General features: G+C 44.9%; 1 protein-coding gene and 1 pseudogene across 4 annotated transcripts in view; one reads left to right on the forward strand and one right to left on the reverse strand.

Moving 5' to 3' along the window:
* LOC123725534 (mediator of RNA polymerase II transcription subunit 15) overlaps positions 1-6,388 on the forward strand; it is a 35,056-nt gene extending 28,668 nt beyond the window's left edge. For 2 of the 4 annotated variants that reach the window (XM_045691619.1, XM_045691622.1), the window contains exons 9-18: positions 283-393; positions 1,927-2,051; positions 2,185-2,315; positions 4,111-4,245; positions 4,332-4,395; positions 4,480-4,546; positions 4,761-4,921; positions 5,155-5,321; positions 5,583-5,681; positions 5,931-6,388. In XM_045691619.1, the coding sequence (XP_045547575.1) occupies positions 283-393; positions 1,927-2,051; positions 2,185-2,315; positions 4,111-4,245; positions 4,332-4,395; positions 4,480-4,546; positions 4,761-4,921; positions 5,155-5,321; positions 5,583-5,681; positions 5,931-6,067 (1,197 nt within the window). In that variant the 3' untranslated portion in view covers positions 6,068-6,388. The remainder of the gene's footprint in view (positions 1-282; positions 394-1,926; positions 2,052-2,184; positions 2,316-4,110; positions 4,246-4,331; positions 4,396-4,479; positions 4,547-4,760; positions 4,922-5,154; positions 5,322-5,582; positions 5,682-5,930) is intronic. The other 2 variants (XM_045691627.1, XM_045691635.1) reach the window with 2 other exon arrangements.
* Positions 6,389-7,043: 655 nt separating this feature from the next.
* Positions 7,044-12,191, reverse strand: LOC123725536 (coiled-coil domain-containing protein 74A-like; annotated as a pseudogene).
* Between the last annotated feature and the right edge of the window lie 5,746 nt (positions 12,192-17,937).

Raw genomic sequence — 17,937 nt, forward strand, 5'->3', positions numbered from 1 at the left:
GGCTGCGGCAGGCCTCATCACTGTTGTCATGGTAACACTGCCTGGCTGTGTGTCTCACACCAGGGTTAAAGATATGACTAACTGTTACTGTGTGATGTGTGTCAATGAGTGTGCGTGCATATGTTTGCTCTTGTGTACCTTACAAGAGTTGTTCCTGGGAGCTTGCTTGCATATGCGTGGGCAAATGCGTTGTTGTGCATGCATGCGCCTCATCTCCGCTGATGCACTGCATTTCTTGTTTTGCTTGTGACATGTCTGTTGTCCCCTCTGTCCTCCTCCAAGATGATGATGCCCCGCCTTGGGATGCAAATTCCGCCCCGGTTGCCCCGCGCTGCCTCGAACCCCGTCATACCTCCAAACTCTGCTGCCGTGGGAGGACAGCAGTTACCACAGGTATTTACGCCAGGGTAGAGTGACCAGGCAGTACTCTGACCCTGACCTCTATGGTGACCACCACCTCTCCTAAAACCATGTCCCTCTGGTGTGCTTTCTTATGCCAACTCTTACCCCTAGTACAGCCCTCTAATCTCCCAACTCTACCCAAACCACCACTCCTGCTCCTTACACAGACCAGTGGAATTAGATCTGATAGTGAATGTCTGTTCTCATGCTCAGTATGTAGTTGATTCATGAAAAGAGAGTTGTACCTTCTACAAGCAGGTTCCGACAGACATTGCCTTCCTCTTACCGAAGCATTTTGCGTACGTCTGTAATTTTTTGTGGTTTTGCTACACAACGTTCCTGTAGATTGTTCTGAAACGATTTTTTTCCCACAGTAATAGCCTATGCATTATCTGCTATGAAAGTATCTGCCTGTCCCTGTTTTGCTGTTGGCTGCTGTGTGAGCGAGCCACTCCCTCTCCCCACTGTGACACGGAGGAGGGGGAGATGCATTCTGAGAAGCACAAGTATATGACCATTTCTCAAAATGCAATTGTGGGAAAAATAGTTTTTAAAGCAACTACTGTTCCAGTTCCAGAGAGGAGTGTCACAGCTTTCTGTGAGTATATAATTTATTTCTCACCTCTTAATATTGAGTTCATGGCACCACTTTATAACCGGAGTAGGCTGTAGGCCAATATGGTTTCGATGCGCCCGAAGAGTGGAGCGCGCCATTTGCAGTGAATAGGCCTACATCAAGTAGCCTAGGCCTAGCGCTGGAAAGTTTTGTAGGACATTAGCCTAGATTTACTGATAGATTCATTAATCAGCCTACATGGCTATATAGCAACAATATCATATTTAGCCTGTAGTCCGATGTGCACAGAGGCAAAATTAAATCTGATAGGCTAATCCTAGGCTGGATCCTATTTTGACAGGTTGCACATCCAAATAACAATCATGTATTCCCTGGATATGTTAGATGAAATAGCTTACTTTTTTAATCGTAAGCTACCGTCTGTTGTCTTACTGGGTACTAGAAATTTGTCTAGAGCCCTGCCGCTAATGTAAAGTAGTTGTCCATCTTTTTTTTATAGTTGTATTTATTATCCAGCAAAATAGTTACATTTATCACAATGACTTTTTGTACATATCGCCCAACTCTAGCACCTCCCCACAAAATAATAATTTTGTAATGATTTATCATATTTCGCAAAAGACTGATCAATTTATTGCATTATGGATTTTTGTCCATATCGCCCAGCTCTAGATTTTGTTGGAAATGTAGTGTATTATTTTGCTAAGTATTAGGGCATCTGGCCAGTATTCATTGTTGTGTTTGGTAAGTATCAACAAGACACTCAATAATATTTTCTTCCCATCTTCCTCAGTAGGCACTCAAGCCCTGATCGGTGTAATGGCTTGAAGCAAGTTTGTCCCCCTGCTATTAAGGTTGGATGGTAATGTGATGCAGCTTCCAACCAGCTGAACAGTTGCTTGGGTTCCTCTGATGTGAGCTCTCTTTTCTTTTCACCTCCTCCGAAGGTGCAGCAGCACCAGATGATGTCATCGCCCTCGCCGGTACAGGTGCAGACACCCCAGTCCATGCCCCCCCCTCCCCAGCCACAGCCATCGCCACAGCCCCCATCCTCCCAGCCAAACTCAGTCAGGTGAGCAAAGTTTGCATGCTCACTTTCTTATTGACTAGAATATGGAATTTGAAAGTTTTATTTCAGGTGTAGTCTTGAAATGGAATGACATGCTCTGGTGCCAACTGTGACCCTGTATTGTGTTTCTTCACAGCAGTTCTGGTCCCACACCGTCGCCGGGGGCTTCCAGCCTAGCCCGTCCCCCCAGCCCCTCACATAGCCCAGCCACCGCACGCACCCCGCAGAACTATGGTGTCCCCTCCCCAGGACCTCTCAACACTCCAGGTACTGTCCTAACTCCTCATTGGAGCAGAGGTGCGGTTCTAAGCCCCTAAGCCTCATACCTCACCTATGATTGTTTTCCTTACTAAAGTTGACATTCTTAATTGTCTTTATGTAGAATGTTGATTTGTATGGAGCTTCTTTAGTTTCCCATTTGCCTGTTCTGCCAAATATTGGAAGCCCAATCAAGCCCATTCTCAGTGCCATGGTATATTTTATACACATATTGAATGTACAGTTGAAGTCGGAAGTTTACATACACTTATGTTGGAGTCATGAAAACTCGTTTTTCAACCACTCCACAAATTTCTTGTTAAAACAAACTATAGCTTTGGCAAGTCGGTTAGGACATTTACTTTGTGCATGACAAGTAATTTTTCCAACAATTGTTTACAGACAGATTATTTCACTTATAATTCACTCTATCACAATTCCAGTGGGTCAGAAGTTTACATACACTAAGTTGACTGTGCCTTTAAACAGCTTGGAATATTCCAAAAAATGATGTCATGGCTTTAGAAGCTTCTGATAGGCTAATTGACATCATTTGAGTCAATTGGAGGTGTACCTGTGGATGTATTTCAAGGCCTACCTTCAAACTCAGTGCCTCTTTGCTTGACATCATGGGAAAATCTAAAAAATTGGTAGACCTGGTTAATCTTTGGGAGCAATTTCCAAACGTTCATCTGTACGAACAATAGTACGCAAGTATAAACACCATGGGACCATGCAGCCGTCATACCGCTCAGTAAGGAGAAGCGTTCTGTCTCCTAGAGATTAACGTACTTTGGTGCGAAAAGTGCAAATCAATCCCAGAACAACAGCAAAGGACCTTGTGAAGATGCTGAAAGGCCGCTCAGAAAGGAAGAAGCCACTGCTCCAAAACCGCCATAAAAAAGTCAGACTACGGTTTGCAACTGCACATGGGGACAAAGATTGTACTTTTTGGAGAAATGTCCTCTGGTCTGATGAAACAAAAATGGAACTGTTTGGCCATAATGACCATCGTTATGTTTGGAGGAAAAAGCGGGAGGCTTGCAAGCCGAAGAACACCATCCCAATCATGAAACACGGGGGTAGCAGCGTCATGTTGTGGGGGTGCTTTGCTGCAGGAGGGACTGGTTTAATTCACAAAATAGATGGCATCATGAGGAGGGGAAATTATGTGGATATATTGAAGCAACATCTCAAGACATCAGTCAGGAAGTTAAAGCTTGGTCGCAAATGGGTCTTCCAATTTGACCATGACTACAAGCATACTTCCAAAGTTGTGGCAAAATGGCTTAAGGACAACAAAGTCAAGGTATTGGAGTGGCCATCACAAAGCCCTGACCTCGATCCTATAGAAAATTTGTGGGCAGAACTGAAAAAGTGTCTGCAAGCAAGGAGGCCTACAAACCTGACTCAGTTACACCAGCTCTGTCAGGAGGAATGGGCCAAAATTCACCCAACTTATTGTGGGAAGCTTGTGGAAGGCTACCCAAAACATTAGACCCAAGTTAAACAATTTAAAGGCAATGCTACCAAATACTAATTGAGTGTATGTAAACTTCTGACCCACTGGGAATGTGATGAAAGAATTAAAAGCTGAAAAAATATCATTTTCTCTACTATTATTCTGACAGTTCACATTCTTAAAATAAAGTGGTTTACCTAACTGACCTAAGACAGGGAATTTTTACTAGGATTAAATGTCAGGAATTGTGAAAAACTGAGTTTAAATGTATGTTAACTTCTGACTTCAACTGTATATGAGTATTCTGATTGTTGTCCCATGTGGTTGTCTGGTGATGTGTAGGGAACCCCAGTTCAGTGATAAGTCCAGTCGGGGCCTCTCAACTGGAGGACCAACAGTACATGGAGAAACTCAAACAGCTTTCCAAATACATCGAGCCGTTGCGCAGGATGATCAACAAGATAGACAAAAACGAAGGTATACACTCACGCCATGCTCTTTCTTACTTTTATGTCCACTCTTGGCTGTTCCCACTCACTAAAGGGAGTTTGTGTTCCCAACAGATAGGAAAAAGGACCTGAGTAAGATGAAGAGCCTGCTGAACATTCTCACTGACCCCAGCACAAGGTAAAATAATACAAGTGTGTCAGTGCCCATCAATGTTGGTCTTAACAATGGTTATAGAACGTATCTCCTCTCCCTGACTTGCAGGTGTCCTCTCAGGACCTTACAGAAGTGTGAGATAGCCCTGGAGAAACTGAAGAATGATATGGCTGTGGTAAGCGTGAGACCCCGTTTTTCAACCATGGTGAAAATCTTTGTACTGTTATATTGCTCTTTGGCTCTCAAAATGTCTTTCTGTTGTGACTTCATAAAGGTTACCCATTGAAAGTGAATCATTAGTTGTAAAGGACCTAAAACCCTGGCAACTATTTAACTAAATGTTTCCCTATTTAGCTTATTAATAAGACTTTTTTCTAAACTTGTTCTAGCCAACACCACCCCCTCCACCTGTGCCGTGCACCAAGCAGCAGTACCTGTGCCAGCCCCTCTTGGATGCCGTCATGGCAAACATCCGCTCTCCTGTCTTCAACCATTCCCTGTACCGTACCTTTGCCCCAGCTATGACAGCCATCCACGGGCCGCCAATCACGTGAGTTTACCCTAACCACTCCTTCATGTCCAGAAACCCTACAGGGTGGACAGATTTTCGGCTGACATCTTGGAGCGACCCTACTTTAGATCTGTCCACTTCTCTGTCATCGATACAAGACCATCCTCATTTCCTACAGTGCATTTAGAAAGTGTGTGAAAGAGTACAGTAGCAGTGGGATCAGGCCGTCATCTGACACCCATCTCTATTCTCTCCCACTCTCCACTCCACAGGGGCCCCACCATCGTGGCCCGGAAGAGGAAACACGAGGAGGATGACCGCCAGACCATCCCCAACATCCTGCAGGGGGAGGTGGCCCGCCTCAATGCCAAGTTCCTGGTCAACCTGGACCCCTCATTCTGCAGTAACAACGGCACGGTGCATCTAATCTGTAAACTAGGTGAGTTTAGGGCAGAGGTAGGCAACTAGATCCAGCCACAGTTACATTGAGACACGATCGTCTCCCTTTTTATTCGTGGGAACAGATTACCTAAATTAAATTAATTTGTAGCTGAATTCCTGATTTTACAAAATGAAAATCCTTACGGCCTGTTGCCGTCCCCTGGTTTAGGGCATTAAGAGGCTGGGGGAAATCACATTATCCTCCCTCAAAGATACAATTAATTGATGGCTGATGCTTTTCTCTGCTTTTCTCTTCCAGATGACAAAAACCTGCCAAGTGTGCCACCTCTCCAGCTCAGCATCCCTGCAGACTACCCAGACCAAAGCCCTCAGTGGGCAGACGATGGGCAAGTGTATGGTAAGACACACTGGCTCTCTCTGTACCCATACTCAACTATGGAGCCTGTTTTAGTCAAATTGACTCTACTTTAACTTTGGTTGTAATGAAATGTTGCCCAATATTACCTACAGTTTAAAATGTGTAACAAATTAAATGTTTAGCAAACTAACATTTATACTTTTTTAACCATACTGCCATGTCAGTAGCCAGTCTCTGGTTTCATGCACTTTCTAGTTGATTAATGCATCACTTTGTTTTCCTCTCCAGGTGCCAACCCCTTCCTAAAGAACGTTCACAGAAACATGACCTCCAAACTCCTACAGCTCCCAGACAAGCACTCTGTGACTGCACTGCTCAATACCTGGGCCCAGAGTGTCAGACAAGCCTGTCTTTCTGCAGCGTAGACAAGACTCACCTCACCTCTTCATCAAACCTCTGTTGGAGACAACATAACTTATCACAGACTGTGCAAACTGAAAGGGGTGGGCTACCTCACTCTGGAACGCCAGCTCTCCCCTACCACAACTAGGGTGTGCTGCTGAGGCTTCAACACAAAATGGTATTATGAGAAAGTCCATTTTGGGGTGTGTTCGGTAAAGAATTCTAAGGTGAGAAAATGTATAACCAATAACTGAACACTTTGCTGTGTAAAGCTTTGAAGTGTGTATATGTACTCGTAAGGGAATTTGTCTTTTTGTTATCAAGAATAAATACTTTTCTGCTCACCTGTTTTCATTAACCAGATCCATCCCATCATCCTATATCATAAGATGAAATTCAACTGACTTGACCAACCTACCAACAACGGCACACCAAAATAAGTTTATTAGGGAGAAATAAAAATGTATGTACATTGAAATATTAACTTTATATACAGTACCAGTCAAAAGCTGACACACCTACTCATTCCAGGGCTTTTCTTTATTTTGACTATTTTCTACATTGTAGAATAATAGTGAAGACATCAAAACTATGGAATCATGTAGTAACCAAAAGTGTTAAACAAATCAAAATATATTTTATATTTGAGATTCTTCAAAGGAGCCACCCTTTGCCGTTCATCCACCTCTGGCCTGCTCGCCTCCCTACCTCTGAGGAAGCACAGTTCCCGCTCAGCCCAGTCAAAACTGTTCGCTGCTCTGGCACCCCAATGGTGGAACAAGCTCCCTCACGACGCCAGGACAGCGGAGTCAATCACCACCTTCCGGAGACACCTGAAACCCCACCTCTTCAAGGAATACCTGGGATAGGATAAAGTAATCCTTCTAACCCCCCCCTTAAAAGATTTAGATGCACTATTGTATAGTGGTTGTTCCACTGGATATTATAAGGTGAATGCACCAATTTGTAAGTCGCTCTGGATAAGAGCGTCTGCTAAATGACTTAAATGTAAAATGACAGCTTTGCACACTCTTGGCATTCTGTCAACCAGCTTCATTAGGAATTTTATTTATTTTACCTTTATTTAACTAGGCAAGTCAGTCAAATTCTTATTTTCAATAATGGCCTAGGAACAGTGGGTTAATTGCCTTGTCAGCTCAGGGATTTGATCTTGCAACCTTTCGGTTACTAGTCCAATGCTCTAACCACTTGGCAACCTGCCGCCCCAATGCTTTTCCACCAGTCTTGAAGGCGTTCCCACGTATGCTGAGCACTTGTTGGTTGCTTTCCCTTCACTCTGCGGTCCAACTCATCCCAAATCATCTCAATTGGGTTGAGGTCGGGTGATTGTGGAGGCCAGGTCATCTGATGCAGCACCATCACTCTCTTTCTTGGTTCACCTACTCTGTCTCACAAAGACATGGCAGTTAGAACCAAAAATCGTAATTTTCCAGATTGACTGACCTTCATGTCTTAAAGTAATGATGGAGTGTTTCTCTTTGCTTATTTATGCTGTTCTTGCCAAAATATGGACTTGGTCTTTTACCAAATAGGGCTATATTCTGCATACCACCCCTACCTTGTGTTGTGCCAACTGATTTGCTCAAACACATTAAAAAGGAAAGAAATTCCACAAATTAACAAGGCACACCTGTTAATTGAAATGCATTCCAGGTGACTACCTCATGAAACTGGTTAAGAGAATGCCAAAAGTGTGCAAAGCTGTCAAGACAAATGCTGGTTATTTTTAAGGATCTCATAAAATATATTTTGATTTGTTTAACACTTTTTTGGTTACTACATGATTCCATATGCAGGTAGCCTAGTGGTTAGTGTTAGTCCAGTAACTGGAAAGTTGCTGGATTGAATCCCCGAGCTGACAAGGTAAAAATCCATCGTTCTGCCCGAGCAAGGCAGTAAACCCACTGTTCCCCGGGCACCGAAGATGTGGATGTCGATTAAGGTAGCCCCCTGCTCCTCTGATTCAGAGGGGTTGGGCTAAATGTGGAAGACACATTTCAGTTGAATACATTCAGTTGGTCTGACTACGTATCCCCTTTTCCCTTCACTATTTTCTACAATGTAGAAAATAGTAAAAATAAAGAAAAACCCTGGAATTTGTAGGTGTCAACTTTTGACAGGTACTGTTAACATTCATTCAGTGGTAATTGAAGTCCTTCAATGGCCATAATAGGAGCCAGTCCTGATCTTATTTAAAGAGGCTTTGGTTCTGCGGTGCTGGCTGGCCTGCTGTACTGTTTGTCCCTCTCAATGCACTGTTCTCCTCAGCCTGCTCCTTTGTACAGCCTGGGTCCTTTTCTGCCTCTCTGCGATGCTGGAGCTCAGGTGCTGTTTGAGGGCTGGGAGGATCACCCTCTCTGTCACCCCTGCCTGGTTCCCAGACCTGGAAAAGGTACAGGGACATGGAGGATAGCTGTTCCACTACAAAGGTTAATGTTTCTGTATAAGAGATTAGGAAAGATTCACTTACATTCTCTTGGGAAGTGGTTGAAGTGCTATTTGGGGAAACTTCTCTGCCTTGCTGAGGGAAATCAAATGTATTGTACAATTTACCCGCTTTAAAAAAAAAATGTATGACTTAATCAGGTGAAAAAGATGCGTACTAAACTGCTATTTACCTGGTGCTGTCAGCAAGGTAGGCCTTTGTCATGATGTAGTTCTCAGGAGTGATTTTCTTGTTGAACACAATGTCTCGGAGGACAGCCTTCACACGTATAATCTATATGAAACAAACCATCAGGGAGAGCGATACCTCACTGAAAAAACACTGACAGTCAGTTCTCCATGTAAACTTTACATTGAGATATGGAGAACATGGTCAGAAAACTAGCTATTGGGCAAATGACAAATCATGCATGCCCTTGGAAATGTAAGACATATTTATGTAGTTTATGGTTTTACAATGTGACAATCTATTTTAATTGCTGCACGAAATGACCAGTTTTAGTAGAATCATTCTAAACCAGTGGTCGCCAACGGGTCGATCGCGATCTTCAAGGCATTCCTAGTCGGTCACCAACATTTTCTGTAGAAAAGCCGATCAAACGATAAAGGCTTGCGCTCCTTTTTAAAATTGAGTTGAGCTGTTGCTGGTAGGTGCACTTGATTCAAAAGTCCTGCGCACCGGGTAAGCAAAGTGTTCCCATGAGACAAACTCCGCCTACCTGGCGGACCGGCAAATCTGTGACTAAATCGAGTGCACCTACTGCGCTGCCCAATCCGATAGCTCAAATCACTGTGGTTAGAGCTTCCATGACCCTGGCCACAGCCAAGTTTAATAGGCTACTAGCCTAGGTAAGATTTAATAACTTTTAAAACCATGACCACAGAGAGACTCAACAAATATAGCAAAGAGCTGCTGTTTTTATGAGTGAGTTCATGTTTAAGTTTATATTCAGCACTGTCACTTTTTATACAACACTATTACAAAACACGCTTCTCCGCGCTTCTGCTCAGGCTGCAACTGCAATGAATGAGTAGCCAAGTATCGATAGCCTGCGTTTTATTATTATTAGCAGCTCGACTTGTCGAATTTAATATTAAGGGATATTTAACTTTCTCTGGTCATAGGAACAACATGAATTTGTGCATGAGGCAGATGCAGTGCGACTTGGATTTCGCCATCAGGTGGAAGACTGTGTCCCCTCTCTCTGGTCAGTCTCACCGGAGGAAAGGAAGTAGAGAGCAGGGACCGTGAGAGGCGGTTGGGAAAAATAGTTTTGAACGGTCATCGTCGTGATTTGACCTCATTTACCATCAGATGCAGGTACCATCAGCCCAGTAAAATAAAAAAGTTAATTATTTCAATTCATGCTCCACAGTGCCTCAAGTGCTAAACCAACTGATATTTTGTTATCAGTTTGAGTTTTGAAATATAATATGGTCTGATTAATAATATTGGCAGGCCAATCATAAAGCCAATATGCTGTGATAATGTTTTAGGCCTACTGCCCAAACCTTATTTCTACAAAACTGTATGAGGTTAATGTAAAAAAACTAAATCTGAGCAATAGCATCGATGTGTCAGAGGATGACATCTGACCTCCTGAGACTGCAGGCTGTTGGCGTTGTAGAGCTGCCGTATGATAACCTCACATTCCTGCAGGGTGGGGGGTCGGGGGGATGGGATGGGCTGCTGTGGATCCGGAGGGGCTGTAGAGAGGTGATGAGGCCTCCCCTCAACTCTGACTCGTGTTCTTGCTTTGCCACTCCAGTGGTCTCAGTGTAGGCGTGAGCCACACAACCGTCTTCCGCTATACTGCTTCCATGGGGGTCAAACAAGTGTTTTTAGATAAGGCACTTTTGGAGAAGATGAACTAGGGGGTAGAGGTATGGATGCTTACCTGAGCCATGGGTCTTGAGATAGGCGTGTGTCTTGTAAAGGTTGCTCCAGGTAGATCACTCTCTCTGTCTGGGCCTCACTGCCCTGTGTCGGTGGCCTTGTGCTCCAGCGGCTTGATCCTAAAGAAATAACTTCCCCAATAGGTAGGCATATGCGCCACACAAGCTTACACAATCATTGTTCATTGATTTATATTATGGGAAACTTAAAGGGATGTTGTGAAAAGTAATATCTAACGACCACAGATCTGAAAGTCCAAGATCCAATGCTTTCTTGGTCCCAAGAGGATTAAAGACCTAGCCCACTTGTTCCAGCATAGAGGTTGTCAAAGATGATTGAAGCCTACCTTTTCTGCAAGACTTTGAAGGCTCCATGATCAGCTTATACTGCAGCTCTGTAACATCAAAGTCAAAGAGAGGTCATGTAGAAGACATGACACAGAACAGAAGTAGACATGACAGGTGGCAGCAACAGCATACCTCAACTGCCGTGCTGTTTATAAGCTCTTGTAACAAGGTCCTTTGAGCAACCTTGGCACTGTGTGTCTAGCTGCTCTGACAGAGTGAAGATAGAGCACCCATGTGATTCTTTTTCAACTGGATTGAAATATCTCTTTGTGGGGGGATAGGATGAGGAGGCGATATAGAGAAGCTTGTCTGTTCTGTAAAGTGATACTGCATTCCACCGCCTCCCACGGTGAGATACTCACCATCCTTTCATTTTCCTCATTCAACAACTGTATCACTATGCAACCACTAGCGCTAGGCTATAGTGTTTCACCTCTGTCAGCAGTGCCTCATCCTCAGATCCCTGTGTGATTATCATGCTAAAAAGCGTGCAAACAAACATGTATTACAGATACAGATTTCCACTAAAGAAAACTTTATCATATGCAAATTATTGCTGGCTAGTGGCTACCCATAAAATGTAGGCCTGTTAGGCTGTATGGAAAGAAAGGCTGTAGTCTAGCTTAAATGGTGGCATTGGTATAGCTAAGGGGAAAGGCCATACATTGTATATGCTATTTTAACTCAGTAACATGATGTATAACGTTACTGTGCAAAGATGAAAATGATGATGCACAAAGCTCAAACCATGACAAACAAATCTGCTGCCTATGATGACGCTTTTGGAAATCAAAAACATCAGCAAAGACACGAGGACAGGTTTGACTCACCTTTATTTTCCCGTCTGAGGTCATCTATTTCACCGTGTAGCTTCTGAAGAGTGTCCTTGTGCTGTAGTTGCAGGAACTGAATATTCCTCTGAAGCGATGCAACGCGAGTATCCATGTCCCGGAGAGATGAGACCTCTCCCCCTCTGTCCCCACGGGGTGAATCGGACAGCGGTTCAAGGTGGTTAAACGGGAAAGGACGTGGTTGTGGAAAGCAAGGCTTGTCAAGACATCCAACGCGGGACCAGTGGGGTAGATTTCGCACAGGCGGAAGACTGTTTCCTGACATAGCTAAGCTATACGGTTAGCTAGCACCACGACAGTTTTTTTTAACTGGCTAGCTAACTTAGCTAACTTACATAGTAGCTAGCTAGACTAACAAGCAACAACAGGTCATTCTATCCGCAAGAATAATCGTGCAGCCATTACCCCTTATCGTAAACGTTCCCGGTTGAATGCATTGTTCACCTCCACAATATGCAAAGTTTAGAAACAATTTAACGAGATAACTAGGAAAAATAAAAATACACCGATTACCCACAGCCACTACCGACTACGATTTATTTCCCTTTTCACTGTCCATGGTGGACATGCACTCCTCCCATACAACGTTGCCACGACAACCATAATGCGTAGATAAAAACGTATCTAAACATTCTACCATTCGAACGCAGCATTGTGTCACTGTAAATGTCTGTCTCGTCTTTGCAAGATCACATATAGACAAGCATACAGAAACGATAAAGGCAAATCATTTCATCTTCAATTCAATTTTCATTACTTTATTTCTTAGATGTTAAGTGCCCCATTTGGGGGACTTTGAGCGGGTTTGGACCGGTTCCGACTGACATTTTGGTGTACAAAGCACCCTGTGAATGCCATATAGTCCTATGTGTAGCAGAGTTTCTAAACCCAGAGGAGCAACATCGCGAGACTTCCGGGCACGCTTGCAAAACTTCCGGACACGTTTTCTCGGAAAGCTGTGAGTGCTATTAATTGATACAGTATCAGTACTAGTTACATTTACACAGGGGCGGAAAAGTACCAAATTGTCGTACTTGAGTATAGGTAAAGATAACTTAATAGAAAGTGACTCAAGTAAAAGTGACAGTCACCCAGTAAAATACTATTAGAGTAAACGTCTAAAAGTATTTGGTTTTAAATATGCTTAAGTGTCAAAAGTAATTGTAATTGCGCCAGTATACTTAAGTAACAAAAGTAAAGTATAAATATTTTCTAATTCCTTATATTAGGCAAACCAGATGGCATGAATTTCCGCATATACATTCATTGCACTATAATGGTGACAAACGGTGCCCACAAACTGTTAGGGCCAACATAAAGCTGTCCCAACAGCAGAGTCCCAACAGCAGTCCCAACACCTTACCACTACTACACCTGGCTATCAGCTGAGCCTTGACTGGTAGCAAAACAGTTCATTCAGCCTCATTTGCTGCCTTTAAAAAAACATAGCTGATATGGCTGACTTGCTTAAACAAATGTGGTTTCTACTGTCAATTGAGATGTACAAACTATGGCATTAGGTGACGACGAGCGAATAAGAGGCAATCCGTAATTTCAATTAAGAAATTAAGGCGCGAGCTAGGACGGGCGTAGTCAATATAACGGTTTGTTCAGCACTTTTGAAATGTACAGCGACAGAATTCAGAACATGGGTTGTTCTTACAGTATTCTCCCTGTACACCAAGTTAGAACCGTAGGATAAATAAAGGGGGCATATAAACAGACAATGAAAGCTCTTACAATATTAGATAATTACGTTTCTTAATAACAGGCTATAGGCTACATGTGCTCCACCAAGTCAGAACAGTAGGTTAAATTATGAGGGAAAAAGGGACCAAATTATTAGGGTGAGGCACATGGGCTACTAACAGCTTACTATACAACATACACTTAGTATTGCTTTCTTAGCTACAGTATACATATCTCCCTGGCATATTACATAATTTATGCAGCAGCATACAAGACATTTTTGAACTCACCTTGTTGTTCTGTGCTCACTTGAACAGGAAGGTGGCGCGGAACTCTGAAAAAACTAAGTCGAATCACGACGATGTCAGTGATCTTGGTCCCGTGTGGCTCAGTTGGTAGAGCATGGTGTTTCCAATGTCAGGGTTGTGGGTTCAATTCCCACGGGGGACCAGTACAGAGAAAAAATGTATGGAATGTCTGCGTTCACTACTGTATGTCGCTCTGGATAAGAGCGTCTGCTAAATGACTAAAATGTAAATGTAATCTTCAGGTCGGAGCTCCAGAAAGAGGCCGAGTTCCCGAGTTGGATGACCGTTCAAAACGTATTTTCCCAGTCAGAGCTAGTTTTTTTTCCAGTTCCCAGTTGTCTTGAACTCACTGAAGTCTGAAATGTCCCAGTTCCGAGTTTCCAGTTGTTTTGAGCATTGCAGAAGTCATGCTGGATTGACAGCAAGGCCAATGTCGAATGTTTATCCTTTTAAGCTTGGAAAATAGACCCTTAACCTTAGCCTTGGACCACAAACCCACTCTACTGAATAGCAGGCTCGTTATTAGAATATCTAGTTAACAGAAGAAAAGAAAGAGAAAATCAGGACAGAAGAAAAAGGATATCAAAGTGAAACAGTTCTCTAAAGACACAGGAGACAATAATACAAGAAACAACACTTCTGTAGCTTGTCAACTATGTGTCTGTCTATCCCTGTTCTCTCCTCTCTGCACAGGCCATACAAATGCTTCACACCGCGTGGCCGCTGCCACTCCAACCTGGTGGTCCCAGCGCGCACGACCCACGTGGAGTTCCAGGTCTCCGGCAGCCTCTGGAACTGCCGGTCTGCAGCCAACAAGGCTGAGTTCATCTCAGCCTATGCTACCCTCCAGTCCCTAGACTTCCTGGCGCTGACGGAAACATGGATTACCACAGATAACACTGCTACTCCTACTGCTCTCTCTTCGTCTGCCCACGTGTTCTCGCACACCCCTAGAGCATCGAGCCAGCGGGGTGGTGGCACTGGAATCCTCATCTCTCCCAAGTGGACATTCTCTCTTTCTCCCCTGACCCATCTGTCTATCTCCTCATTTGAATTCCATGCTGTCACAGTTACCAGCCCTTTCAAGCTTAACATCCTTATCATTTATCGCCCTCCAGGTTCCCTTGGAGAGTTCATCAATGAGCTTGACGCCTTGATAAGTTCCTTTCCTGAGGATGGCTCACCTCTCACAGTTCTGGGTGACTTTAACCTCCCCACGTCTACCTTTGACTCATTCCTCTCTGCCTCCTTCTTTCCACTCCTCTCCTCTTTTGACCTCACCCTCTCACCTTCCCCCCCTACTCACAAGGCAGGCAATACGCTTGACCTCATCTTTACTAGATGCTGTTCTTCCACTAATCTCATTGCAACTCCCCTCCAAATCTCCGACCACTACCTTGTATCCTTTTCCCTCTTGCTCTCATCCAACACTTCTCACTCTGCCCCTACTCGGATGGTATTGCGCCGTCCCAACCTTCGCTCTCTCTCTCCCGCTACTCTCTCCTCTTTCATCCTATCATCTCTTCCCTCTGCTCAAACCTTCTCCAACCTATCTCCTGATTCTGCCTCCTCAACCCTCCTCTCCTCCCTTTCTGCATCCTTTGATTTTCTCTGTCCCCTATCCTCCAGGCCGGCTCGGTTCTCCCCTCCTGCTCCGTGGCTCAACGACTCACTACGAGCTCACAGAACAGGGCTCCGGGCAGCCGAGCGGAAATGGAAGAAAACTCGCCTCCCTGCGGACCTGGCATCCTTTCACTCACTCCTCTCTACATTCTCCTCTTCTGTCTCTGCTGCTAAAGCCACTTTCTACCACTCTAAATTCCAAGCATCTGCCTCTAACCCTAGGAAGCTCTTTGCTACCTTCTCCTCCCTCCTGAATCCTCCTCCCCCTCCCCCCCCTCGTCCCTCTCTGCGGATGACTTCGTCAACCATTTTGAAAAGAAGGTTGACGATATCCGATCCTCGTTTGCTAAGTCAAACGACACCGCTGGTCCTGCTCACACTGCCCTACCCTGTGCTTTGACCTCTTTCTCCCCTCTCTCTCCAGATGAAATCTCGCGTCTTGTGACGGCCGGCCGCCCAACAACCTGCCCACTTGACCCTATCCCCTCCTCTCTTCTCCAGACCATTTCCGGAGACCTTCTCCCCTACCTCACCTCCCTCATCAACTCATCCTTGACCGCTGGCTACGTCCCTTCCGTCTTCAAGAGAGCGAGAGTTGCACCCCTTCTGAAAAAACCTACACTCGATCCCTCCGATGTCAACAACTACAGACCAGTATCCCTTCTTTCTTTTCTCTCCAAAACTCTTGAACGTGCCGTCCTTGGCCAGCTCTCCTGCTATCTCTCTCAGAATGACCTTCTTGATCCTAATCAGTCAGGTTTCAAGACTGGGCATTCAACTGAGACTGCTCTTCTCTGTGTCACGGAGGCTCTCTGCACTGCTAAAGCTAACTCTCTCTCCTCTGCTCTCATCCTTCTAGACCTATCTGCTGCCTTTGATACTGTGAACCATCAGATCCTCCTCTCCACCCTCTCCGAGTTGGGCATCTCCGGCGCGGCCCACGCTTGGATTGCGTCCTACCTGACAGGTCGCTCCTACCAGGTGGCGTGGCGAGAATCTGTCTCCGCACCATGCGCTCTCACCACTGGTGTCCCCCAGGGCTCTGTTCTAGGCCCTCTCCTATTCTCGCTATACACCAAGTCACTTGGCTCTGTCATATCCTCACATGGTCTCTCCTATCATTGCTATGCAGACGACACACAATTAATCTTCTCCTTTCCCCCTTCTGATAACCAGGCGGCGAATCGCATCTCTGCATGTCTGTCAGACATATCAGTGTGGATGACGGATCACCAGCTCAAGCTGAACCTCGGCAAGACGGAGCTGCTCTTCCTCCCGGGGAAGGACTGCCCGTTCCATGATCTCGCCATCACGGTTGACAACTCCCTTGTGTCCTCCTCCCAGAGTGCTAAGAACCTTGGCGTGATCCTGGACAACACCCTGTCGTTCTCCACTAACATCAAGGCGGTGACCCGATCCTGTAGGTTCATGCTCTACAACATTCGCAGAGTACGACCCTGCCTCACACAGGAAGCGGCGCAGGTCCTAATCCAGGCACTTGTCATCTCCCGTCTGGATTACTGCAACTCGCTGTTGGCTGGGCTCCCTGCCTGTGCCATTAAACCCCTACAACTCATCCAGAACGCCGCAGCCCGTCTGGTGTTCAACCTTCCCAAGTTCTCTCACGTCACCCCGCTCCTCCGCTCTCTCCACTGGCTTCCAGTTGAAGCTCGCATCCGCTACAAGACCATGGTGATTGCCTACGGAGCTGTGAAGGGAACGGCACCTCCATACCTTCAGGCTCTGATCAGGCCCTACACCCAAACAAGGGCACTGCGTTCATCCACCACTGGCCTGCTGGCCCCCCTACCTCTGAGGAAGCACAGTTCCCGCTCAGACCAGTCAAAACTGTTCGCTGCTCTGGCACCCCAATGGTGGAACAAGCTCCCTCACGACGCCAGGACAGCGGAGTCAATCACCACCTTCCGGAGACACCTGAAACCCCACCTCTTTAAGGAATACCTAGGATAGGATAAAGTAATCCTTCTAACCCCCCCCCCTTAAAATATTTAGATGCACTATTGTAAAGTGGTTGTTCCACTGGATATCATAAGGTGAATGCACCATTTTGTAAGTCGCTTTGGATAAGAGCCTTAAATGACTTAAATTTAAATGTAATGTAAATGTTATTGCTTTGCAATGCTTGCAGTTAGCTACTGATTCCTTCCAAACCACTCATTGTTGAATTTGCGATTTCCAACTTGTTGTGTAATGTTTATGTCCAATGGCCGATGAGCACTGATACATTTTTATCTAAAATTTCTCTTCATTAATTCTCTTCATATGACAAGGATTAAAAAGGATTTTCCAGTAGATTGTTGACTTGATTCATGATGATGACTCCTAGCTAAGATTTGGAAAGTATGATGTTGACGCTGTCCAATCAAAGCTACTGTAGATTTAACGTGATTTGACGTCATTTTATCTGTGGCCAATGACCTTGAGCCTTCTTGGATTGGCACTCATAATATAACTGTATGGCAGCACCCAAGGGGCTTGAAATTTCGAGCTCTACCCATAGATTCTGTGTTGACGTATTGTCCCCATGAGTGACAAATCACCAAGCCAATCATGGAGCAACTAGAGAACATTACTAACCCCTACACTCCATATTTTCCACTTGCTGCCCCACGACCACAGAAAGCACTGAGCTAGGTTGAAACACCTGTATTTTGGAGCTGCCTTACTCAAGAAAGCAAAAAAGAGACAACA

Source organism: Salmo salar, chromosome ssa01, assembly GCF_905237065.1.
Source record: "Salmo salar chromosome ssa01, Ssal_v3.1, whole genome shotgun sequence".
NCBI lineage: Eukaryota > Metazoa > Chordata > Actinopteri > Salmoniformes > Salmonidae > Salmo > Salmo salar.